Raw genomic sequence first — 24,844 nt, forward strand, 5'->3', positions numbered from 1 at the left:
ATTAATAGTTCATAGAGGACTATCTACTAATAGCAGAAATTTCCTCTACCTAACATTGGACATGTGATTACTAGATTAACAACACCTTGGAGCCGTAATGTTTTTTGTCTTGTATGTTTGTGAAGCTGTACAATATCAGTCAAGTCTACCGATAATAAATATTTAACCAACAATAAGCAGAGATAGCCTACTCGTCCTACGACAATCTGTGGGTTGACTTTCATAGCGAGAGCCGACTTGCAGGCATCACTGCGAGGATGAACTCGGCTCACACACGAGGAAAGTCAGACAGGGCTGTTCACTTTTAGTAAAGCCCAAATCGAAAAGCCTTTGAGATGTTTCTGCATATTAAACTGGAAATGACAGCGCTGTTTTAGCATTGCTCGAGAGCCAGAACCGTCGGTGGCTCTTGCCTGAGTGAATTCCCCCTCGAGGTGAGATGTTCAGTGCCCAGACTCTGACTGGATGTTTCTGCTTTCTGGAAATGACTCCTAACGGACAAAGACGCAGCTGTTAAAAATGCTCACCGTTTGTTGCAGTGAGCAACAGAGAGCGTCAATAAAGAAATCAATGTCAGGCGTTTGAAGCTTCACCGAGGATTCATCTAGTTGCTAGTTTAGTCTGTAGCGCTGTGGCTCATAAAAGCCGTTGATAGATGGTGGCGATATCCTGTGAGCAAGCACTCAGTCTCTTACGGTAGCTGTATTTTTTTGCATGAGGGAAACAATCAACATCTGTTTGATGCTGGTCGCTGCTTTGTGAATACTTTATTGAACATATGAAGCCATTTTTTGTCAAGCACGCATCGGCTGTTTGCTTTTGCACCTTGCTAGCCAGCCACTTTGTTAGCGCTCCAAGCTAGCTAAACCGTCCCTTGTGTGCTCTCCAGGCGTGTTGACATTTTCAAGCCTCAAAGAGTCCCATGCGAACAAAGCTGGTCACCAAGGAGACAATGGATTCCCCAACCGCTGAGGGTGGGGGCGGCTGCTGGTGGCTGAATACTCAAGAGGAAATACAGATGGGTTTCCCATTTTTGTCATACTGGTACACCAACATCTTGATGCAGTGGGAGTTGGCTGGTGAGATCCAAGGGCTGCTTGTGATGGAAAAGTTGTGGCTGGCATAAAACGGCGGGGACTGCTTCCGGCAGTGAAGCAGGGCTCGCAGGACATTGGCCGCCATGCCCCGGAAGCGCTTGCTGATGAAGCAGTAGAGGAAGAAGTTGACCCCAGTGTTGAGCAACGCGAGCATGTTCGCCAGATCAGTGAGCACGTGGAGCAGTCGGCCGGCAGCTTGTGAGACTGGCGGAGGGGAGTAGAAGTGGTAGAGGATCATGAGGGTGCGTGGCGCCCACAAAACGGCGAAAATGGAGGTGATGGCGAGGAGAATGGCGGTGGTCTTGCCGGTCGAGTAGCCGCGCAGACGGAAGCAGCTGCGGCGTCTGCGCAGCTTACGGACGATGGCGGCGTTGAGGGAGAAGAAGACAGTGCAGGGAAGGATGTAGACGGTGGCGCAGTGGGCCCACACCAGGACATGCTGGACCACGGTTCTCCTGTTGCCCTCCCCTCCTCCTCCTACACTGCCAACCCCAGCCAGGCTGTGCCACAGCTCAGGCCACCAGTAATAAGGAGCCGCAGAGATCAAGCACCCAATATACACAGCAAATATCACCCTTCGTGTGCGGGCCGGGAAGGAGACCGTATGGTAACGAAGCGGGTGGCACACAGCGATGTAACGGTCAATGGTGAGAGGCACGGTGATCCAGATGGAGGTGTGGATGGAGGAGAACTCCAGGACCTGTATTGCGTTGTTTAGTGACGGAGGCAGAGCGGTACCCAAAATAAAATCCTCCAATATGAAATCGACAAAAACAATGAGAAGCAGGACCAGGATGTCGGCGGCTGCCAGAGCCAGGAGATAGTTGTAGGAGGACTTCTGACGACGCAGCACCAGCTGGGACAGGATGACCACTGTCAAGGTGTTAGCTGGGAGGAGGAAGGAGGGGACGAAGGAAGGTTGTTAGAAGCAGAAATTGGGAAATGATGGGAAAGGAAAAAGTATGATGAGATTGGAAGATGAATGGGCACAGGTTAGGGCAGGGAAGGAGACATAAAAATGTTGTGTTAATGGGCAGGCAGTCAAAAAGACACAACAACAAACATAATGCCGTGGATTTGTACAACACAAAAGAGTGACTGCTCTTACACAAGCACACAATACACAAAGAACAGAAGGAAACAATATTTGCAATATGTGGAAGATTTTCAGCACCATCAACAACACTGAGCACACATTATAGAATCTGTTATCGGCTCCAGTCAGTATGCACCACGTACAACCAGCCCTCCCTCTGTGTAATCCTTCCTCTCTTTATTGCTCCCTCCGCTTTCCCTCTTCATCTACACCTGCTGTGTAATTCCAGCAGCATCTGCCTCTCTGCCTTTGACCAAACTGTTATCTTTAATAAAGAGTAAAGCCACAACAAAAACAGGAGGTGATGTGCAGCCTCACAGCCGAGGCAGTCTGCTGAGTTCACGACTGCAGCCACTGTGCCGCCGGCAATTTGGTTCCTTAAACAAAGCACAAGGATGCCACATCTCTCCCTGTCGCTCCTTTCACTCTTAACTTAAAATTCCCAGCATCATACCTTCTCTCACAGGCTGCTTAAATAATGTTTCCCCCGCCACCTTCTTGTTCATTTATTCCAACTCTATCAATTTTTTTTCACAAACAGCAAAGCTGACTCGCCGAGGAGGGGGGACCGCTACTCTCATTTTTCACTGAAAAGAACGTGGACACAAAGGCCTGGATGTGATTCATTCCACTGCCACGTCTACCTAAGCATGACCTCTGTGCACAGCTCTCTGCCTTTTAGAGGGATCTGCAGTTTGGTGATTGTATTGAACAAGCTCATTCACATGTCTTTTTTGTCCTTCAATAGGAATATTCTGTTATATTACTCTATATTATTCTCCGGTTATTCCCATCATGACACAGTTGCGTTTACAGGTTGTGAGCTTGCTCAAGCATGGAGGAGGCAGAACACAGAGGCTGTGCTCACACTGTAGTGTTGTTAGGATGTACAACTAATGAAATCTGTGAAATTAATTATTGTCATCATTGGTACAATAAAGAATGTCAACCATACGTTGTTTTATTCGCTGGCAGTCATCTTTGCCTTGACATGTTACTGTTTCCAAATTTGCACCAGTGAAATAGCATGATATTCGCAAGACTATTCTCTATTTTCATAGCAGCAGCATGCAAGAGATAATGTGAAGCTTCTCTTAGAAACAATACTGTATCGTACTACTAGGGGTCAGAAACTGCACATTTAATGGATTTTATATTTAAAAAAAATATTTTTACTTCCATGTGCAAAATCATTTAAACCTTTTATACAGCATTTGGCAATAGACAGTATATTTCTTGAAGGAGATATGAGTGTGTCTGCTCATTGAGAACATTCATTACATGTGTGACGAGGCAAAAATCAATACTTTTCCAATGTATCCAAAGATTCCTAATTCATTAGTTCGATTAACTGTAATAGCAATCACATACACACATTATTATGTCAATCCTTTCCTGTTGCCAAACAACCCCATTTAGTGTAACTTGCTGGTGCAGCATGTCGAGTTGTCTGATCTGTTTCCTCAGACAAAGATGCCTCTAACATTGATTTACATTGCAGCATCACTGCGACATCAATGCACTTAGTAGCTGTCCCAGTGTGTACGTGTATGTGTGTGTGCGTTTTTTCTGTGGTCCGGTCCCCCTCTGCAGTAATAGATCTTGGATTGGATTAGGTATGGCAGCTAGGAGTCTGGTACATCACACTTCACAGCCTCAACCACTGTCAGCTGGTTACAAATTTCAAAGCCGTCTCCAGATAATGACTAAAGATGTCGTTGCCGGACTGGAGGATGTGCAGCAGAACACATACGCACATTCATACACACACATTAACACACGCACACAAACAACATTCGGGATGCGCCAATGCATTAACGTACAATCTATCAATACCATAAACGAGACATCAAAGCAGTTTACAAGACTCGACAAGCCAATATATGTGTTTATGCAGGGCTGCTGGATTGCCCCACCATTACACTCCTCATCACTTGTTCACCACACCAACCTCTGCACGGGCAAGTTAAATTGCTTTCATGTCCAATCTTGGTCGTCTGTGTTATTGATCTTTGTTTTCAGCGACACTTTCTGTCTGTTTCTCCGTCTGCTCTGGTGGTCGTTTTTTTCCACGATCGAAGCAAATTAATCAGGAATATATTTAAATTCAGGTTGACCTTGGACTGATTTGGCACATGAACTATTAGTTCAGCTTGGCCTTGTGCCCAGACTGTGGTAAGTTTGAAAATTATTTTAAAAAGACACTTAACTTAGCATTGAGTTAGTAGGAAGTGAGTTTACCAGACGTCTGTAGCCAGCTCCTCATATCATTATGAGATACATTAGCCGCTACTAGCATAACACACCCGACCCTCCGACAAACTTGTTTGTGGTCTTGTTGCATGATGGGAAAAAATAGAAGCCTAGTTTTGAAAGTGAAGACGCACAAATCCATCATGACTCTCACCATGTCATAGCAGTGCAATACTAACGAGACTCTTTTTGGGGGTATAAAAACGGACCTAGTTTGGATGTTGCTTGTTTCAGTTGTTTTAATCATACTGATTCTTTCTATGTGCTTTTTCCGATACAAGCGCCTCTTACAGCTATCAGTGTGAACTGTACACACACCTGCAGACTCTAATCTGGTTTATCCAAATGATCTTATCAGTGTTTGTGTTTTTCTACCAGGACACGTTTGTTGCTAAGCTCTGAGCTGCTCATAAACTTGCTGGTGGAGGCCCATTACAACCCTGCACCATGTGCATTGCCTTGAAATCCACAGCCTCACTCTCTATTGTACCTTTTGTACCTACCATTAATTCTTTCACTTTCTCTATCCTCTGACCGCCAAACAGGGAGCGGTGACATGAAATGGAAACAGGAAGGCTTCAACTGTCACTGGGTATTATTGTGTTGGGGCTTCCCGGTGAGATGGGCCCTTCTACAGACAAACAAAAGGGATCCGTAGCGAGCTTGACATTTCCATTTAGCTTGAGCCAGCGTGTTGCTCATTCATTTCACTGACTCCTGCTCTTTACGTTGTCTCTGGACCCAGGGAGGGGGAAAAGCTGACCATCCATGCACACACAGAACAGAGACTTGCGGACGTCACATACAAAGAGGCAACCGTGCACACATAGAGAAATGTGCGTCTCATGCCTGGACACTTCAGACAAAGGGAAATACAGTGTTACCATCTTCTTCTTTTGTTGCAGGGAAAAATAAGTGTCTCCAGCAGAGAGGGGATTAGAATCACCTGTAGGACAGATAATGGGCTGCGTTTGTTTTTCCATGTCTACGTATGTGTTTATATGTGTGGGTGTGTGTGTGTCTGTGTGTGTGTGTGTTTGCCTGGGTGACCCTCTCTGTGTGTTTGTGTGGGAGTGCTTTGTGTCTGCACTCCCCCTGCTGCACCCAAAATACAGTATGACGAGGGACAGGGCCATTGACGTTGTTTAGTGGGAAAAGAGAAGGCACACCGTGCTCCCCGAGGTGTGTAACGAGGCTGACTCATCCCACCTCTAAAGGGACGTGTTCAGATGGGCTGTCGGCAAATGACACTGTGCACCCCTCAAAACCGGTGGCAAGACTTGAGATGCTGCAGCGGAGTCGTTAGGCTTTCTCATGGGCCTCATATTACATAACACATTATATAAATGAATTTATTCTACAAAAAAGACAAGGAAAGTAAGCATAGCAATTCTCTTTTTTTTTTCATTTGAAGAAAATCGAGGTTTGGCTTTGGTGGCTGATCCGGAGGCTAATAAGACAAGATGAGTGGAGAAGAGAGGGATGAGAAAATAGATGGAAGGTGAAGTAAAGTGTGGTCTGAGGAAGGTCACAGATAGTTAAAAAAGAGAGAGGGAACGGAGAGGAGGATTAGCCGGAAACAGAATGAGACAGAGAGATACAGAGGAGGTGGGAGGAAAGGAAGAGAGGCTAGAGACAGAGAGGGGGTGAATATCAAAGCTTGCTTCAAAGGTCACAAGCACTTTGTTCCTGATGACAACCATTTCCCTTTTGTCTTCCCTCAGTGTCACACCGGACATAAAGCAGGACGATTCCTTAATTCCAAACGAAAACCAGGACCACATCCCTGCTGCAAAGACACTAAAAAACATACATTGAAGATAAAATTAAAGGGATACATTTTTAAACTGTTTAAAATGAAGAGAAACCCCCAGATCCTTTCATGAATTTAAATCCAAGACGTTTTCACTGCGAATCTGGCTTGTAATGGTATAAAAATTTCATAATATCAATCCAACACATTTTATTGTGAGCATCATCTTGATTTGTGTGATTTGAGAGTTAATAAGGAAGGGTAGAGGGAGCTCATAAGAAAAAGAAAGATGCAATAAAGAATATAGCCCTATTAAGAGAGAGGCCCAGGTTGCTGATAATGATATTGATGCTACTGCAGTGCTCTGCCTCTGCTCACCTCTCACAGACATTCATTTTAAAGACAGGCCAGTGAGTCCAGGTTTGGTGGAGATGACTGTCCTTGCATATTGGCTAACCGTGCTGCCAGTAATGAGACGCTGCAGACTGACAAACTCAGTTTGTTGTGTTTAAAGTGCTCATAAATAATGTTTCCAATTATTTGAAAGTTTGTTTAAAATTGAGGGTAGAGGAGAGAATTAAATGCAGAGAAGAGACGAGAAGAAGGGTAAATGGATGGGAGATGAAACATAGAGATGACGTCCAGATCACAGCACGATAACTATCCTCAGAATGATGTATGACATGCTAATCAACACAGGGATTTGGTTTTCGGCAGTGGTGACAGCATTTCGTCGTCAGCTGGTCAAACAGAGTCAACTCTGTGACTGCACCAACAACATTTCCAATTTACTGACTCAAATAACACCTCCCTCCTCTCTTGCCTCCTCTGTCCTCCCGCGCCCTCTCTGGCTCGTCTCCCCCTCGACACGCTGACACACTCTTTGTCCTGGAGACAAACCAGAGCTTGAAAACCTCTTACATTTGATTTACCTAATATTTGCTATCTTTTCCCTTACTGTCCATGCTTCACCACATGCTTTCACATCATTTCCTCTTCCTTCAATTAACTCCCAATAATCTTAAACACTGAGTGATAGTATCCGTTAACAAGCCCCCGTTCCACCACAGATGCCCTATCGCTGTTGCAGATTGACAGATCAATAGTTCAAACTGCAAATCACTTGGGCCCGACGCTTCATTAAGTAGCGCCTCACACCTGGTCCACACTGCGACGTGGAACAGAAGGTTGTTAGTGCGTAACCTGCCCAACCTTTTCCCCGTCGTGCAGGTGGATAAGAAGGAGTGGGAGATGTTTTTCAAGTCTCATGTGTGCCACTCACAGAGGACTGTTGAACGGCCACACACACTGCAAGGGTTTCAAGAAAGAGGGAAGGAACGCATCAACATACTGTGGACTGTGTGAGCTCATGCATCTTCAAAGGTGAAGGAGGGACACACACACACACACTTTTCTTCTCACACACTATTCACACATCTCTACTCCACACAACCACTTGTCACATCAACCTTGAGGTGATTATGAGACGATGGGCCCCTGAGCACAGATTCACAGACTTTATACTATAGTTATTTAACCTATAGTGTGTGTCCTTGTGTAGCTATTTTGTTATTGTTTTAGCCATTTGATGTCTCTTTGTGGTCATTTTGGGTCTCTTTTCTATTCATCATTGCTCTTGTTGACAGTCTCACTCTCTCCAAGGTTAAAGATGTCCTTGTTTGAATACTTGAACTTTAGTGTCTACATTTTGTGCTTCTTTATACTTCTGCAGAGGGAAATGCTGTTATATCTACCCCCATACTTAATAATTTCAAGCATAGGTTACTGGTTACTTTGCGGATTATAACGTTGCGCAAATAACATATAATCATGAAATATAAAGTCAATAATCTGAGTTTTGGTTCAACCATGCTAACTTGAATGGCCATCTTAAATAAATCCCTCAAATCTACATTAATGCTTAAATATGTATAGATTGACACCGCGCACAATGAGGTGTTGCATCAAATGTGTTTTTGATGGATTTGAGTGAAAACTTCCTTGCTGGTGTATTGAAAATGTCTTTTATGAAACCCTGATGACTAATTAAACAACAATTACAAATGTCGAATTATTAAATAGAATACAATAGATTTTAATTGAATCTTCTTAGTGTTTTTGATATCTGCTGCACAGACATTTTATTAACATGAACACATTTTCAAATGATTTAAATGCAGGCCTCTTTAGGCAAAATTCAGGCATCAACTGTTATCTTGAGTTGAATGACACCTGAGCAGGTGGGATTTTAAATGTATGTTTCAGGTAAAAATGTATAAATGCTATTCAAAAGAACCGATAGTGTAGAGAAATGTTCAACTCAAACAAATATGCTTGCAAAGCAGCTGTCTCGGCCCGGATAATCAGAGCAGCTTCACTTCAACATCTGTTTATTTCTCCCTGACTCATTCATCATCTTCAACATACTGTACGGTATGTGTCTTAGCTGTGAATGTTTTGAGAGGTGTACTGCACAAAGAGCAGGCCTCACGTCTGTCCTCCCAGGCAAAAGAGGGAAAGCCCGAAACCTTCATTGTGCTCTTTGCTATGCCAGCACACATCTGTTCTGTCTCAAGCAGTGTGGTGTGGTGAGCAGAGAGAGAAATAGAGAGAGAGAGTTAACGATTAATTAAAAATGTGGCAATTCGTCTCAGCTCCGTCATCTGTATCTGCCCCCACTCAAAGGTGTTACTTCACCGCTTCTGCTGTTATTAATCTCTTTCTCTTAATTCTGCTCTTCTTCTTCTGGGTGACATGCTCTGCCTTATCCTCCATACTGTTCATCCGGCGATTGGAGTTCATCATTTCCCTAGGTCACGCAGAAGTCACTCCTCACCACTTGATGTGTGTAATCCCTTTTCTCATCACCTTCCATTTTCTCGCTTCTCATCCTCAAATCTTAATTTTAATTTTTATGTGACCCCTCTCTGGCTGCTGCTTAAAGGTCAAGAAATGTACAGACATGTACGACGTCTCCCTGAAGCCCTGCTGCTGTTAGAACTGAACCCATGGCCGGTAATCAAGCGAACACCCTCACATCCGTTGAGAGTGTTCTGTAGGTCATGCCGCTACTACTAACAGGATGCCGCGTTCATGAAAGATTCATGATTCAGACAGAGTGGAACGTCATAAACATTTAATAAGTTAATCTCGGCTGCTGCAAAGTATCAGTCCTCCGCACTCAGATCTGCCATTAATTCAGACAGCCATTATACGATTGCGTAACAATCTCGGGTTATTGTTCCTCGGTGATTAAACAAAAAGCCTCGATCACATTTGTACTGGATACATAAGTAAAGACGACTTGTTAAGAGAACTCATCAAACTTCTGACGCAGGAGAAACTTGAAATGACAGAAGAGAGAATCGCTTGTGCGAGACGTTTGCCAATTTAGTAGAAATAATTAGGCGAGATTTCATCGGAAAGACAGACTTATAGAGGGCTGTAAATCTTGTGGAGCATCTGCAGTCTTGGCGTACAAAAGCTTTTTACTTTGCATTGCAGATTTGTTCTGAACGAGAACAAAAGTCACTGATTGTACTCATCGGAATCAGGGTTAAATAGTGAAACACTTAAGTTAACCTTTATGTTACTTGACCACAGAATGAGTCCAGCCTTTTTGTGACAGGCTGAAGCAGAGGGGATGTGCATCCGACCATCCACAGGGCTTTCAACATCTAAAACCCAACCTCTTATTAGGTTTTCATACATTTTCTCTTTCATTCGACCTCATGTTTCCTGTCTCTCTCTCACAGACACACATTCATAATCGCACACATACATGCACACAGCACTTTACATGTGAGACTAGGTCAGCGCTCATAGATCACGCAGTGGGAAAGAGGCAGTAAACGTGTTTGACAGTGAGTGTGAATGGACTAATCAGTCAATGGAAGAGACGCAACAAGGAAGTGTCATTAACGCAGGTCATCAGGACGAGCCATGTAACACACTTGTCCCGAGGTCAAGCCTGAATCATTACTCACATAATCTTTCATGCACACATAAGCTAGAACTACTCCAGAGTAACAAAATAGGTGCAGTTTCAAGGCTTAATAGCCCTATTTAATGACGCTTTGCACATTAAACAACTGGTTTCCCCTCTATTGTTTAAATGGTGCTTGTATATGTTCAACTAAAGAGATGGATGTATAAACAAACTCCAAGCGAACGGGCATAAGCGCAGACATAAGCATATGGCGTACATGCGCATGCACAATTGATTTGCCACAAGGTCAGTATGACAAATCAACTGTGTGTGTGTGTGTGTGTGTGTGCAACAAGGGAAGAGTGGAGCAGCCGACACACTAACTCAAACATCCAGACAAGTGCACAACAAATCAAGATGCAAAGCATGACTCCGGCAACCCACAAAAAACACACAGAATGAGACTTGCCTGTGATTGGGCACACATACAAGGCAAATAATTGTGTGTGCACATTTCTTACCCGGAAGGCCGAGACACAGCAGGAGGCTGTAATAGATGACAGGCAGTGGTCCGAGAGGGCATCCATGGACAAACTCAGTGGGATGCTGCCCTGTGCTCCAAGTGCTCCCATTTGGGGGGAACACAGGGAAGATGTGGCTGTGTTCCATTGCCTCTTCCTCGTCCTCTTCCTCAGCTGAGCTCAGTGTCCAGAAGCCAGGCCACACGAGCAAACCGCCTGGTCGCCGGTACAGGAGAGAGGGTGCTCTGTCCTTGGGTGCCAATCAGCATGAGTGTGTGTTCGAGTTTGCGCGAGGAAACAAGGTTGAGTGTGTGAGAAGGAGGGAGAAATGGAGGAGAGAGTGGCGGGAGACAACACACGGGGAGTTGCAAGAGATGATATGTGTTAGTAGGTGATGGAGAGGAAGGAGGCGAGAGGAGTGGAGAGGGAGGTGTGAAGAGGTGAGTATGAAGGTAGAAATGGAGAGGGGAGGATGCTGCCTGAGTGTGTGAACGAGGGGGAATAAGAACGAGTCGAGAGCGCAGCGGGAGGAGAAGGTGGAGGAGGAGGAGGAGGAGGAGGAGGAGGAGAGAGGGGAGAGGGAGGGAGGTAGATGGAGAGCAAAGGCATGCTGGAGAGCAGAACGTGAGAGAGAGACGGAGGCTGAGGAGGGATAATTAGAGAGAAAAAGAGAGGTTTCAGTTTGAGGGCAGTGAACAAAGAGACAATAAAAATGATGAGGATGTGACAGATGACAAACCATAAATGGAGGGTTAAGTTGAAAAGGATGTAGTGTGTTTGCCCCAGTCAGATTTTCAATGTGTCTCTTTATTGCACATCTCTTTAGTCCATATTAATTAACTTTGACCATATAATCCACAAAGCAGAATCCAAACATGTGCCCACAACCTTTTTGTGCATATCATAAACGTAACAGACAGTATGAATGCATGTGATATGGACGCGTGTGTCTGGAGGAGTGTGTCTGTGTGTGAGTGTGTGTGTGTGTGGGGGGGAGTGGGGGTGGGGACTGGCTGATCAATGTAATTTGCCATGCAGTGTGAACTGCTAATGAGATGACGGCTGTCATTAAAAACGCAAGTATTCCTTCTTCAGAAACACTCCGGTCTCTGGTTCATAAGGGTTGCAACAGATTAATTTGTCCATTTTCATAATACATCCATGAGTTGTTTAGGCTGAACAATTGATTTTTCATAATGCACGGAAATGTGTAGACCATTGTGAACATAAGTATAACTGATGGAAGTCCATAAGAATCTAATTACTTAACAATGATGAACAACATTTTCACAAACAGAACACTGCTTTCACCAGGCGACGTAGCGGAAAACATTTGGGAAATACAATGCTGGAGAGGAGCTGTGGGACCTGTTTGTTCATGGCTCTTTGTGTTTCACAGAACAAAACAGTCCACATTGAAGTGTTTGGTCTGTCCAGCAGTAAACCCAACACACCAAAACAAAAAGAATATGCAACATGTAATGCCAAATTAACCAAAATAAGTGGATTTTTTCATTTTATTCCTTTTTATTTTATGCTGGCGAATCCAGCTGCTGAGTGATGTGTCATTACTCCGCAGCCTGGGTGAGACTTAAATTAATATCAATATTATTATATTACTATCATTAACATTGAAGCGGAGATGTTTGGGTAAAGCACGGTGGGTAGTCGTCCCCTCTGACAGATGAAGGTATACACACTCAAAGAAATGACTCATTGGATGAACTCAATTAAATTGTTGGCAGGTTTTCCATCCAATAATTATCTGCAACTCCAACTCAAATTTAGCACATCAGTGCAATACAATGTAATTAAGTTAGTCCAACTCATTTGTATCAAATACATCTAAAATATAATAACGATATTCATTAAATTAAATTAATTTGTGTTTGTCCAACTCAAAATATAAACTAACTAACTAAAAAAATATGCAAACTACACACAGAAAGAACACCCCAACTGAGATTTGAACCCACAGCCCTCTGGCTTTGAGGTGACAGTGCTAGCCACTACACCACCGTACAGCCCTGAAAGTGTCTTCACCTCATGCAAACAACTGATTTTCAGAAGGCGCATGGGCAAAGGGTAGTCCTCAATGAAACACATTTATTTTGAGTTGATATGCACACCATCTAACCTAAATAAATCTAATAAATGAAAGTATTCATACATTTTGTGTTACACCCATTCAATATAAATATCTTCGTTTTGTAATTGATTTATTTAAATGTATCAAACAATATTTAAATATGTCACCTCTAAGAAGGGCTTGAATCGTTTTTTTGAGTGTACCTGCAAGTTACGACCCAAAGCACTCTTATGTAGGGTTTCATTAAATAAAACGAAACAACCAATCACTGAGAGGGAAGGGTCTCAGCTGCAGTCTGAATATGAACGTGTCCAGGAGGGAAATACTTGCTACTTCATGCTTTAGCTATGACATAGTTTACTAAACATAACTTCCTACACTATACACTATAATCAAACTGGCTCATGGTTGGTATCGTGCCATGCAGCTAGTTGCTCAGAACACCATCAAAACACGATGATGGAATAATAATGTAGCCAAAGATGAATGTTTTGTTGTATACTTTTCTAGATTATAGAATATAAGTATTGATTATCTAAATGCATTTGTTGACTATATTTTCAATTTATAACAAGTTCTACTTAATATTCTGGACAGTTTTGAAATTTGCTTCACCTCCACTGACTATAACGTTAACATGCTGCACATACATTAATTAAAAGGTAGTAGCCTGATAATAATAATAAGAATTGGTATTTAGAAATTATGAAAAGAAATCTGCAGAGAGTAATTTATTAAATTCTGCTGATAATACTTTAATCATTACCTTAACTTTTACTTAATAATTTACTATTTTTAATTAAGTAAAAGATCTTCGTCCACCATTGATTTATTGTATCGTAGTCATTATTCTTATCAATGATTTGCGAACTCCTCGGGGCTTTTAGCCGTTGCTTAATTTCGGTACAGTTTTGAAAGAGTATGGACCAGTGAAACATACTTTTATTTTAGAGAGCTCCGTGTTTCTGATCTCTCGGTGCATCTTTAGCACAATCAAGGCCGACGCCATGCACCTCTCCACAGGTCTGAGGAACCACAACCACAGTCTGCTCTGCTGGCTGAGAGAGATACAGTACATCATAAAGCTAGCGCATGTGGCTGCGACAAGGACCCAAGGGCAGACGAGACTAAAACCGTTTACACGAAGAAATAGGTTTTTGTGGGAGGAAACTCATGAGTCACAAAGCAGTGGATCACAAACGAGGATCCAGACCATCTTGAAGGCTTCTTAGAGCTTCAATTATGGAATCTCGAGGATCCTCCACTCATCAGATGGAGGGCTTCATGTAGCCTAAACGGATGAATTAATTTCAGAAACGGTCCAATAGCGGCTGACCTGCTTCTGCCGAACGCCACTTGGGTCCGATGCAGCGAAGTCAACGGAAGTGTGAATGGTAGGTGTGAAGAGTGTAAAGCAGCATTCACGTGCTCTTAATTCTGTTCTCCTACACGTGCATGAAATGAGCCGCGGGGGACGCAGGGAGAGGAGCGCCGCGATTAAGTGTTAAATAAAATATGGCCAGCTGACGTGAATCGATCACGGAGAAATGTGCGACAGGGGCGGGTGATTCTTCAAGAGTAGCTAACATAGCTGTGAGAAACCCCCACAGCGGTATAGTGTGTGCTTGCTCTCCAGTACTTAATACAACATCATCATTGGTCCTTGTCACACAAACTCGATTACGCGCAATCTTCTGGCGCTTTGATATAGGCGTGATTGTGTTGTGTTGTTGTTGAATTCAATACAGGACAACAGATACTGTAGGCTACATGTGTCATGTGCTACTGTCATGTGGTGAGACTCGGCAAACCACACCAGGGCAGGTGATGGTTGGTTGTGTCGAGTGGTCACACCTCCACCTGACCCCAATACTCCCTGCAACAACACTGTGTGTGTGTGTGTTTGTTATTAACCCATAACATTATCATTGCACACATTCTCTGGGGACCTCACACTGTCACATCCTCCCCTAACAGAGCAATCAAGTGTGGACGTGCACAAACACGCAAAGCCAAACTTGTGTTGTTGCCTCAAACGCCACAGAAATGTTTGTCATTAACATGTTGACATTCGTGGCTAGTGGCTAAGCGGAACAGAGCGGATCTATGTGGCTTTGTATAATCTCACCATTTATGATGTGTGATGATTGCATATGAGAGTCTCTGAATATCTGTAAAGGGTAAAAAGGAACAAGACCAAGAGTCTACTTGCTGGTGTCCTTGTGAGGCCGTACATAATAGCATGCAAACAATGATACGTGTTAAGTTTAGCAGCTAATGTTCACCATCTTAGTAAGACATTTCATTCCCTGAATCAAGCCTACAATCTGAGAAAATGTGGAGGAGGCGTCAATCCTGAACGTGAGACGACGTATCCATGACGGCTTTGCGAGGCCGTGCTTTAAGCTTACGTAGCATACAATGCTGAATAAGCATGCTACGTAAGGACATTAACCACCAACGATCGTGAATGCAACCTAAACCAAATGGACTTTCGAGATCTGTGAGCTCTTAGCAGATAGAAGACATAAGTAAATGGTCCAGTATTTAGTGCAAAGATGTATTTTGTGGAGAAACCTAGCGTTTGACGTGATTACACCAGAGTTTGACTTTATTCAGTTTTAAAACGTGCGTTGCAAAAATTAGTCCAGTGGTCGTCGTTAAAAGGCTTGCAGCCAAAGCCGGTGTTCCGGTTTAGCGAGTATCCGTGTTACTTGGTAACTCTAATCTCTCTTGGAAACACAAACAGAACATGAAGGTGTCCTCTTAAAAGCCTTCAATTATTTTGAAGCAAAGTCACCCGTTGCACTGACACACCTGTTGCTATGAAACCATCGTGATCCTGTAAGAATTCCGGAGAACTTGAGTCTTCTGTTGTATTGATTCTGACCACTGAACGTGCAACCACCAGACATTCTGATGCTGTTAACAGTTTTAAATCAATGTATAAAACTTGCTAACACGTCTGGATGCCTGAGGCCAGAAGCCACTTTCATTGCCCAAAAAATAAATTGTGATGAAAAGCAGTAGGGGTAGTAATGAGGAAAATAATGGAGTTTCCATCATGCAGGGAGTCACAGGGATTTCATCTCCAGCCTGTTATTCATCAGAAAGCTGTCAAATCGCACGCGACATTCATAATACATTTCTCCTGTGATGGCTGTTTGTTTATCGTGCCTGAAAAACTGAACCCGGGATTTGAAGATGACTGGGTCATCGAGGTCACACGTGAGTGCTCAAAGATTAATGACAATAATTGGAGGTGTGTGGGGGGGGGGGGGGGGGAGAGAGAGAGAGGGAGAGATGATACACTCCAATGCATGCTCTCCCAACACAGTCAACAAACTATTAGTGTACGAATGAACGTGCAGGTAATCAACAACAACTTTGGATTTCACCTCCGACCACAATCACGAGGGAAATTACTACAATCTTAGTCATTTACACATATCTGCAGCTCTGCATGTCGGGGCTGGCTCTCTCTCCCCTCTCTCCACCCCAGAGTGAGTCTCCCTGGACTGGGCAGTCCAGCTCTTGCCCCTGTCCGGCACTGGGGACCAGCTGGTCCGAGCAGGCTCTTTTAATACCTTATTAGAATTGGGAAATGGAGACGTTTAACACGGCTGGGGCTGAGGCTAAAGCCTCTCGGCCCGGCTGCAAATCACATTGCTCTCACAAACACTCCCATTGAAATAAGGCCACTAAAGAGGGACTTTGTGCGGCTCTTATCTTTTGTGTGTTTCATCATGGCCAACAAAGAAATGCTAATTACTAAGTTTGACATTGAGGATGCATTAACTCTAAATACTCTTAACTCCTCTTGAGTGAACTGAATGTTTTTGTAAAGCTTTTATTTTGTGTTATAGATATGAGATATAAAACTGTTCTTCAATGTGCAGAAAACTTAATAGCCATACTGCACTCAGTTTCCATCTCATCCCCTTGTCCACTTTGATTTCCACTTGTCTGTTTTAGCTGATTGTGTTGAGCCCCAATCTGGTCGTTGGCTGTTTGCTGTTGTCTATAAATGTGTGTGTTTGTCTGTAGTTCAGCTTAAGCTATTGATCACAGCAGATAGCATCCCATTTCGTTTGACCAAGAGTTCCTGATTCTGATCACACTGCTGAGAAAAATAGTGTTTAGGTCTTAAATCTTATTTTCAATACATATGCACATAGTCATGGGTGTATCATAGCACACATATGCATATTTCATACATGTTATACCCGGGTTTAAGATCAAGAAGCTTTTAGACTAAAACTGCTTTCTTTTTCTTGTTTTATTTCTCATATTGTTTAATTTGAAGGATTTTTAGAAGAGAGGTGACAATATCCATATCCCACAAGAAAAGAAAAAAATCCCACATCTTTTCATCCCTTTGACCACCCAGTGGTCCCTCAAATGTATCTTCCCTTTGACGGCCCTGATCTTCAGGTTACTGCATTGGGGATGTCATCATGTGCTCTTCTGTCTGGCAAAATGAAAAAGAATCGAAACTACAAAACAATGTTTGGTGAGCTTAAAGGTGTCCATGGACATCCACAGGTTAACACGATCAATCTCGGGAGTCATGAGATGATGGGAGATGAAAAGTCACAGATGTACAATTTCCGATTTAAAATGTTTTTTTACTACTCTCTCTTTAGCTATTTGTGAAGTGCTTTGAATGACCTTATGATGATACAGTATCATTATATCATGCCGATGACTCATTGACATCTGAAACATGACTAGGAGTCATAACCACACTTCTTCATTGTAAGCCGACTAAAATGCGGGGCTACTTGTGGTTCCTAAAAAAAAAAAAGTAGGATGGGAGCCAGAGCCTTCAGTTATCAAGCTCCTCTTTTATGGAACCAGCTTCCACCTTCAGTCCGGGAGGCAGACACAGTCACCTCATTTAAGAGTAGACTTAAGACTTTCCTCTTTGACAGAGCTTATAGTTAGGGCTGAATCAGGTTCACCTGGTCCAGCCCCTTGATATGCTGCTATAGGCTGCTGGGGGATGTTTTAGGATACACTGAGCACCTGTCTCCTCTTCTCTCTCTGCTTATGGATGCATTTTAATCTCCTACATTGCACATTTTTAACTCTGCTTCCTCACGTCTCATAGGGTCCATTGGACCTGGCTGGGTCTGATGCCATGGCCCTGCTGATGTGCCCCGCCCACTCCTCCTCTCTACCTCCATCTGCCTGATGGATCATGGAGGTCTGGATCGTGGAATATGCCTACTAACAACTATTCATACACTCAGTCATCCTCAATGAATGTGTTATAACATGACATCTATTGCTTCTGTCCATCCTGGAGAGGGATCCTCCTCTGTTGTTCTCCGGAACGTTTCTTCCCTTTTTTACATGTGAAATGATTTTTTCTATTTCTTGGGAGTTTTTCCTGATCCGATGTGAAGTTCTGGGACAGGGATGTCGCCTGTGTACAGATTGTAAAGCGCTGTGAGGCAAATGTGTAATTTGTGATATTGGGCTGCATAAAAGAAACTGATTTGAATTGGTGAAACAGGTTGGGAACTGCAGGTTAATCTGTATCTATATTGTACTACTGATTATATCCGTTATTTAATCTGAGAAGCAACTAGTAATCAAATCTGCCAAATTAGTTACATACAGTACATACTACCATTCTGTTTTCTTATATTTTATTCTATCCTATTTTAGTGTAGCATGTTATGTATGCATATTGATAATTATGATGTATTTGTTTTACGTTTTATATTATTTAAAGATGTATTTTACTTAGCTAGCTGTACTGAGCATATTGGGCGCATACATTTTCTTTTAGCATCATCTTTTATTTATCTTATCTTTTCAGATCTTATAGTGAAAATGCTTTAAACTCAACTTTCGTCTGTTTTACACGCTCAAGCGAAGGCGTGTCTGCGTCTCTGTGTGTGTGTGTGTGTGTGTGTGTGTGTGTGCGTGCGTGTGTTGGAGTGTGTTTGTGGGGGGGGGGGGGGGGGGGTCTGCAGGTCTTCACGCTGCACTGCTCCTGTCAGCTGTGTGTTACAGCAGCGCCCTCTCATGGCCGCTCTTTGTCATTACACTGACCACAGTCAGAACACAGTGAGCAGAATCGGATGTGGTCATCATCTCTTATTTTAGATCGAGAGGCCCAATCCGTGCAGGACGTTGTGTTGTGTTTCTGGACCAGCGGGCAGAGAGAGGGACCAGACCGGGCCGGTACCTTGATCCATTCCGTCGCTGTAGGTACTGAGCATCACTGCAGCTGCTGCTGCTGTCGTTTTTGTTGTTGTTGTTATTGTTATTGTTTTGTAGGTCTACCGTTATTCAGACGCGCCCTTAAAACACAGACCGATGCGTAGATATCTAACTGTGTTTGAGGCTGAAACGTTGACGCAGATTGTAATTTGTGAAAATTGGGCTATACAAATAAACTGAATTGAATTGAATTGTAGAACAGCAGCATCCGGATGATGTGTGCAGCCCAGAAGATGTTCCAGTAGTTCTGACATGAGCTCGAAGCTGTCGGGCTGGTAAACATCTACGCAGACAGAAAGCCGAGGCTCGCACATGTAAAATGCATGCAATGTCCTTTGTTGATCTGACTGTCAGTGCTGTGAAGGTACATTTCATTAGATTTAAGATGCCTCCGTGTTTGTTGACAGTGTGTAAACAGATCGTCTCCGAGGCCCATCGATAAGGCATCGAGAGCTGCTGCAGGAAAACTGCACAATCACTGATGCTAAAACAGCATGAGGTCATTTCCTGGATACTAATGACTTATTAAACCAATCTAACGGCAATAACAAGGATTTAGTCTCATGTAACAACAACATGGCATGTCCTTGGGTCTGGGAGGTTTGAATTTATTAAGATTAGTATTCATTGTTATTTCATGGCGTATTTCTCTGTTTTTTCTTCTTCATTTGCCCTATTTCTTTATACTTTGTGACGTTCTGCACTTGCTGTACAAATAAAGTCACCTACTTTACAAGAATAAGACACTTGTTTTATTTATCGATTATTATCGTAGATTGAACTACTATTAATGATAAAAACAGATGTTTGCCATTGCATGTTAGTATTTTAAAGCAAAAGCCATATTAAGAAAACAATACATCCTTAAGACATCAACTAAATAAATCATAGCAGCATTGTTAGGCAATGTTTTTTTTAATTTTGTGTATCTCTTTTATTTTGAACATTTTCACACTAAGATGCATGACTGCGTGTTTTGGGAGATGTGCAACTCTTTAGAACTTCTTAATTGAAAATGAGTTATGAAATTTCTTCCTTTAATACATAATTATCAAAAATGTTTGTCACATTCTTTTCTCCCGTATTATTGTTTACTGATTAATGGCGTCATGAAAGAGCAGCTCTTCGATTCTTTGAGTTTGTTAAAGACCAGAGACATGTGAATATTATCATCAGAATGAACCTCGCACTGTAACGGGCTTCTTCTCATCGCCCAGTGCGTCACATCTTAAATCTGCTCTTCTCGTTTGTAGGACACATTGATCCCTGCTGCACCAACAGCTCGACTCCAGTGTCACCATGAGCTCCAGCACCACATCTGCCGCTCTGCTGTGTCTGCTGGCGGGGGCCATGGCAGCTGTTCAGACCCCCCACTCAGGTGAGAGAGCCCACGTGGAGCCCGATGGGGCTGCAGAGCTCGGGAAAGAGGAACGGGAGGAATTAAAAGGAGGTCAAGATGGCAGCATGCGGCGCATATGACGTGTCAGAGTCTCTCTGCTCTGTTTTTAAGAGCTTCGGGCTCGTCGCCTTTGCCTCAGTGGATGAGATGCTGCATGTTTGGGTTAGTTAAAGATTTGTTGGTTGCAGATTAATTTGTTTATTTCTGCCCTGTTTGAAGCACAAACTTTTCTGATGTTATCGGTTAAGGCATCATCTTTGCAATGACTATCTTGTTTATTTATTCATCAACCAATGTAGGACAACGACTAAAGATTATTTACTTATTCACATTTTAAACTAGTCCGCTGATTATTAAAAATAATTATTATCATTCTCACTTCAAATATTGCTACAATGAAACATACACATGATCAAAACAGTGGCTGATTATTTTTATGTCAACTAATAGTTTTCAGTTGTAAATCTTAGTCTTTGGAAGATAAAAGAAAACCCCATTTGGCCATCTAAAGTTCAAGAAACTAACAAAGCCTGTACAGATGAAATATAAACAATGATAACGCTATGAAATAGATATAAGCAAACAAGTCGTAGCATTTGTGAACCGCAAAACAGAAATATAGACACATTGATCAATTGAAAGATTTCCGTGCTGCTATTTCAAAACTCCCAACACAGGATCTGCACATCTTCAAAGTGTTGGTCTGTTGTGGACGACCCGACTGAGACATTAACTGTTCCCCCAGTGTTCCTGGACAAGCAGCAGGCGAGCTCGCTGATCTCCCGTCAGAAGAGGAACATTGACGGCAGTAACCCGGCTCCGTCCAGTCTGGAGCAGGCTTGCATGGAGAAAGTGTGCAACTACGAGGAGGCCAGAAAGGTCTTCCAGGACTCGTACCGCACGGTGAGGACTTCCTGTTAACTCCCTCCTGATTTATGATCTATTTCATGACTGCGCCGTGAATGACCTTTTAACTGAGCACTTATCGCGCATGTTTTCTCCGGCAGGATATCTTCTGGGCGGTCTACATTGGTAAGTACTGCTTTCTAAATGGTTTTCAAAGTCATACATTACACCGCCTCATAGACCAGCGGTCTGTGTTTAGACGGAGACCAGTGTGCAGAGAAGCCCTGCAAGAATGGAGCCATGTGTTCGGACAGCGTGGGAGGCTACGACTGTGTCTGCAAGACGGGTTTCACAGGGGTCCACTGTGAAAATGGTGAGGAGGGGGATGAACTTTTGTTTTTGTTCATGAACTTTTCATGTGGCGTGCGAGTGCCGCAACCTCTCTCCTCTGTTTCCGCAACGCAGACCAGACCCTGTGCACCCTGGAGAAGAACAAGGGGTGCACCCAGTTCTGCAAACCGGGCTACATGTCCTACGAGTGCTCCTGCGCACGCGGCTGGAAGCTCAGCCGCACGCTCAGGGACAAGTGTGAGCCTGCGGGTGAGGCCTGTTGCGTCTGTTACCAGCTTTCGAGTCCAACGGAAATTAGAATGCATCTGCTCTGTTCATCTCATACGTAGACGGAGAGCTTGTTTCCATACAGGCGATCACTTTCTGCCTCCAGCGGTAACATCTGCCACACAACACATGAGCCACAGACTGTGGAAACAACAACCCACATTAGCTTTCCAGCATAAGTCTCTTTTCTAACTAGCAGGAAGTCTCTTCCTGCACTAGAGCTTGATGAACAAGCCAAGCCCAGTTTGTGCATTGTTTTATGCTCTATCCAGGTAGTCAGTGAGACTCCAATCTTTGTTTTGATTCCTCTTTTTTATTCCTTTTATTAAGATAACTCTTTTTACAATACGTTAAAAAAACTAAACCATGTTGGTGTTATTTTTGCCTGCATAAAGGGATGACAAAATATGTTTCCCTTTTGGAGAAATTATGTAATTATAGAAAGTTATTATAACCATCTCACATTCTCCCTCCAGTTACTTTCCCTTGTGGTAAGGTGTTCAGTCTGAGGCAGTGGGAGGAGAGACTTTCAGGCAATGTCCGCAGCAACTTTGAAGGATTTAGCTGTTCATCTTCGGAGTGTCCCTGGCAGGTAGGAACACACACACTCACTCACACTGTGACACATAACGGGTCACAATAAACGTATTCCACTTATTGCTGCATGTCATGGTGTCGCAGGCTCTTCTGGTGAGTGCAGAGTCTGCAGGTTTCTGTAGCGGCGTCATTCTGAAGGAGAACCTGGTCTTGACTTCAGCTCAGTGTGCCAACAAATACAGCTCCTTCCAGGTGTCGGTCGGTGAGTAGACAAAACCCATTTGACACTTTTATTGCTACTACTAAAAAGACAAAAAATTAACAACTCAAGCCATAATAAGGACCAAATGAAATGAAACTAAATAACACCCATCATACCCAAATGTATCATAAAAAGCTTAATGTGTTAATATCTGAAGGACATATACAATACCCATGTAAAAGAAATGTAAACAACTGTATACAATGTTAAGATTATACTTGACAGAGAGTCTCTTCTATTTCCAGCTGCACTGCAATCTCATTATAGTATTTAAGAAACATGTGTCATCTATTAGAATACTATAGAATAAATTGGCCATAATAATAAGTACAAAATAAATCAGTGTATGTCTTTTTTAAGCACTTATACACAGTACAGATTAAGAGGAGGACTATGTCACTAGACTATTTTTGAGTGGAAGATGCTATTTAGGTTAAACATGATCACAGTTTACATGCGATCCACGTCAGTCGGGCTGCATCCAACCATTATTTACATCCCCAATGGGATGATTACTTTCTCAATGAATGGATCTATTGACAAAGTGTCAGAAAATAGTGAAAACTACCTGTTATCATTTCTTAGAGATGCCTTTAAATGTCTTGTTTTGTCCAAATATTCAGTGACCTATCACATGGTCACAGATACATTGTACATCTTGACATTTGAGAGAGTTCAACCATAATCTATTGTTATTGTTTCCAAACCACTGAAATGATTCTTTGATTATCAAAACTGTTGCTGTCAATCAATGAATTGATAGATAAACTAACTATTGCCTTTCCTTATGTCCGTATGCGTGAATGAGCTTGAGAAACGCCATCATCCTGAATGTCATGTCTCCTCAGGCAAGCGCAACACCAATGAAGATGGAGGGCAGACACTGTATGTAAAATTAGTTCACATCCACCCCAAATTTGTGGAAGGTCAACCCAAAAATGACCTGGCTGTGATTGAGCTCCGTGACCGCATCACATTTAAGAAGGAAGTGACTGCCGCGTGTCTGCCAGAAAAGGACTTTGCCGATAGCATCCTGATGACGGGAGAGTTACCAGCCATGGTCACCGGCTGGAAAGAAGCCAACGAGAGCTCTGCTTTCCAGGGCCCTCTCACCATTAACCAACTCGCGTATGACCGCCTGCCTCAGTGTCTGGAGACTCACCCCAACCTGGTGACCAATACAATGGGCTGCACCACTGCTCAGACCAATGCTGACTGCACCATGGGCTCCGGCAGCCCCGTGCTCACCCTGTACAGGGAGGTGTTTTTCCTCACTGGGGTGCTCAGCCAGCCGCCAGGGGCCGAATGCAGCAAAGGCTACATCTTCCAGAAGGTGTCACGTCACCTCGGCTGGCTGCAGCCTCTCATGGCCTCACGTTAGGTGGGTTAGTCAGGGTGAACATTATACGTTATGAAAAATAAGTACAATGCGGGTGATTAAATATTAAAACATGATAATACATTTAATAGTCGTAAAATATTGTCTTTTAAAAATAACCATCTCCTAAACCATATAGTTGTTGCTTCCCTTCTGTCTCTGTGGACTTCCTCATTTATCCACAAGGTGGGGCTTTTGTCTCAAACAGGGTCAAAGTGGCAAGAGGTATATTTAATTATTCAGCATGCGTTTTGTGAGGCCTATGTACCTTTTAATTACCTTTATGTTATTTTAAGCAACTATTGTACTGTTTGACCTGCATCTTGCAACCCTCCAGTGAATCACTGTTCTGTGAATGTAATAAACCGAAACGGCACCTGATGGCAGTTCTGTCCTTGTTTTACGGCTGAAGCAGTATTTCAGAAGGATGTTGAGAAAACCATTACATATCTGAACATTTGGAAATACCATTAGATGTTATGTCACATATCCCCATTTTTTCTTTTTTAACTTATCAACAAAAATGATTAAAAAAGGGCTCTTCTACAAACCCTAACAAGACCCACTACAAAAAAGGAACATCAATAGATGAATAATGTAACCTATATATTTTAAAATGTAGTAAAAACAAGAGTTTTAAACATCAGTGGGTAATGTTCAGCATAGTTCCCCTCGTAGTTTAGCAAGCTAACAATCGCAATGTGTAAACAGTGCAGCTGAGGCTGATAGGATTGCTATTCGCTTTGCAGTTAATGTGTCATAAACCAAAGAAATAGGACAAAATAAAGCTTTAAGTGGATGTTGCTATATAAAAAGCTGATTGTGAAAAG

General features: G+C 42.9%; 2 protein-coding genes across 3 annotated transcripts; one reads left to right on the top strand and one right to left on the bottom strand.

Moving 5' to 3' along the window:
* Nucleotides 1–1,002: 1,002 nt before the first annotated feature.
* On the bottom strand, nt 1,003–10,802 carry gpr139 (G protein-coupled receptor 139). The gene is made up of 2 exons (XM_056407938.1): nt 10,649–10,802; nt 1,003–1,985 (listed from the first exon to the last, which is right to left on the bottom strand). Exons 1-2 carry the CDS (start codon nt 10,794–10,796, stop codon nt 1,003–1,005), a joined length of 1,131 nt encoding a protein of 376 aa, XP_056263913.1. The 5' UTR covers nt 10,797–10,802.
* An 8,058-nt stretch (nt 10,803–18,860) lies between these two features.
* proza (protein Z, vitamin K-dependent plasma glycoprotein a) lies at nt 18,861–24,395 on the top strand. 2 transcript variants are annotated; one of them, XM_056406796.1, is made up of 9 exons: nt 18,861–18,958; nt 20,228–20,352; nt 21,119–21,276; nt 21,381–21,405; nt 21,479–21,592; nt 21,685–21,819; nt 22,314–22,429; nt 22,519–22,636; nt 23,485–24,395. In XM_056406796.1, the coding sequence occupies exons 2-9, from the start codon at nt 20,274–20,276 to the stop codon at nt 24,015–24,017; spliced, it is 1,278 nt and encodes a 425-aa protein (XP_056262771.1). In that variant the 5' UTR covers nt 18,861–18,958; nt 20,228–20,273; the 3' UTR covers nt 24,018–24,395. The 2 variants fall into 2 exon arrangements, with proteins under 2 accessions (XP_056262771.1, XP_056262772.1); XM_056406797.1 differs by having other exon boundaries at nt 18,867–18,962.
* Nucleotides 24,396–24,844: the final 449 nt, after the last annotated feature.

The sequence above is a fragment of the Pseudoliparis swirei genome, chromosome 23 (genome assembly GCF_029220125.1).
Source record: "Pseudoliparis swirei isolate HS2019 ecotype Mariana Trench chromosome 23, NWPU_hadal_v1, whole genome shotgun sequence".
NCBI lineage: Eukaryota > Metazoa > Chordata > Actinopteri > Perciformes > Liparidae > Pseudoliparis > Pseudoliparis swirei.

What these genes read in the sequence shown, in the direction of transcription:
- proza (XM_056406796.1), top strand. Translation starts at nt 20,274, where the DNA reads ATGAGCTCCAGCACCACATCTGCCGCTCTGCTGTGTCTGCTGGCGGGG. An exon ending in GGACAAGTGTGAGCCTGCGG is followed by an intron (nt 21,820 to 22,313) that starts GTGAGGCCTGTT and finishes TTCTCCCTCCAG; the next exon opens with TTACTTTCCCTTGTGGTAAG. An exon ending in CTTCGGAGTGTCCCTGGCAG is followed by an intron (nt 22,430 to 22,518) that starts GTAGGAACACAC and finishes ATGGTGTCGCAG; the next exon opens with GCTCTTCTGGTGAGTGCAGA.
- gpr139 (XM_056407938.1), bottom strand. Translation starts at nt 10,796, where the DNA reads ATGGAACACAGCCACATCTTCCCTGTGTTCCCCCCAAATGGGAGCACT. An exon ending in GCTGTGTCTCGGCCTTCCGG is followed by an intron (nt 1,986 to 10,648) that starts GTAAGAAATGTG and finishes TCCTCCTCCCAG; the next exon opens with CTAACACCTTGACAGTGGTC.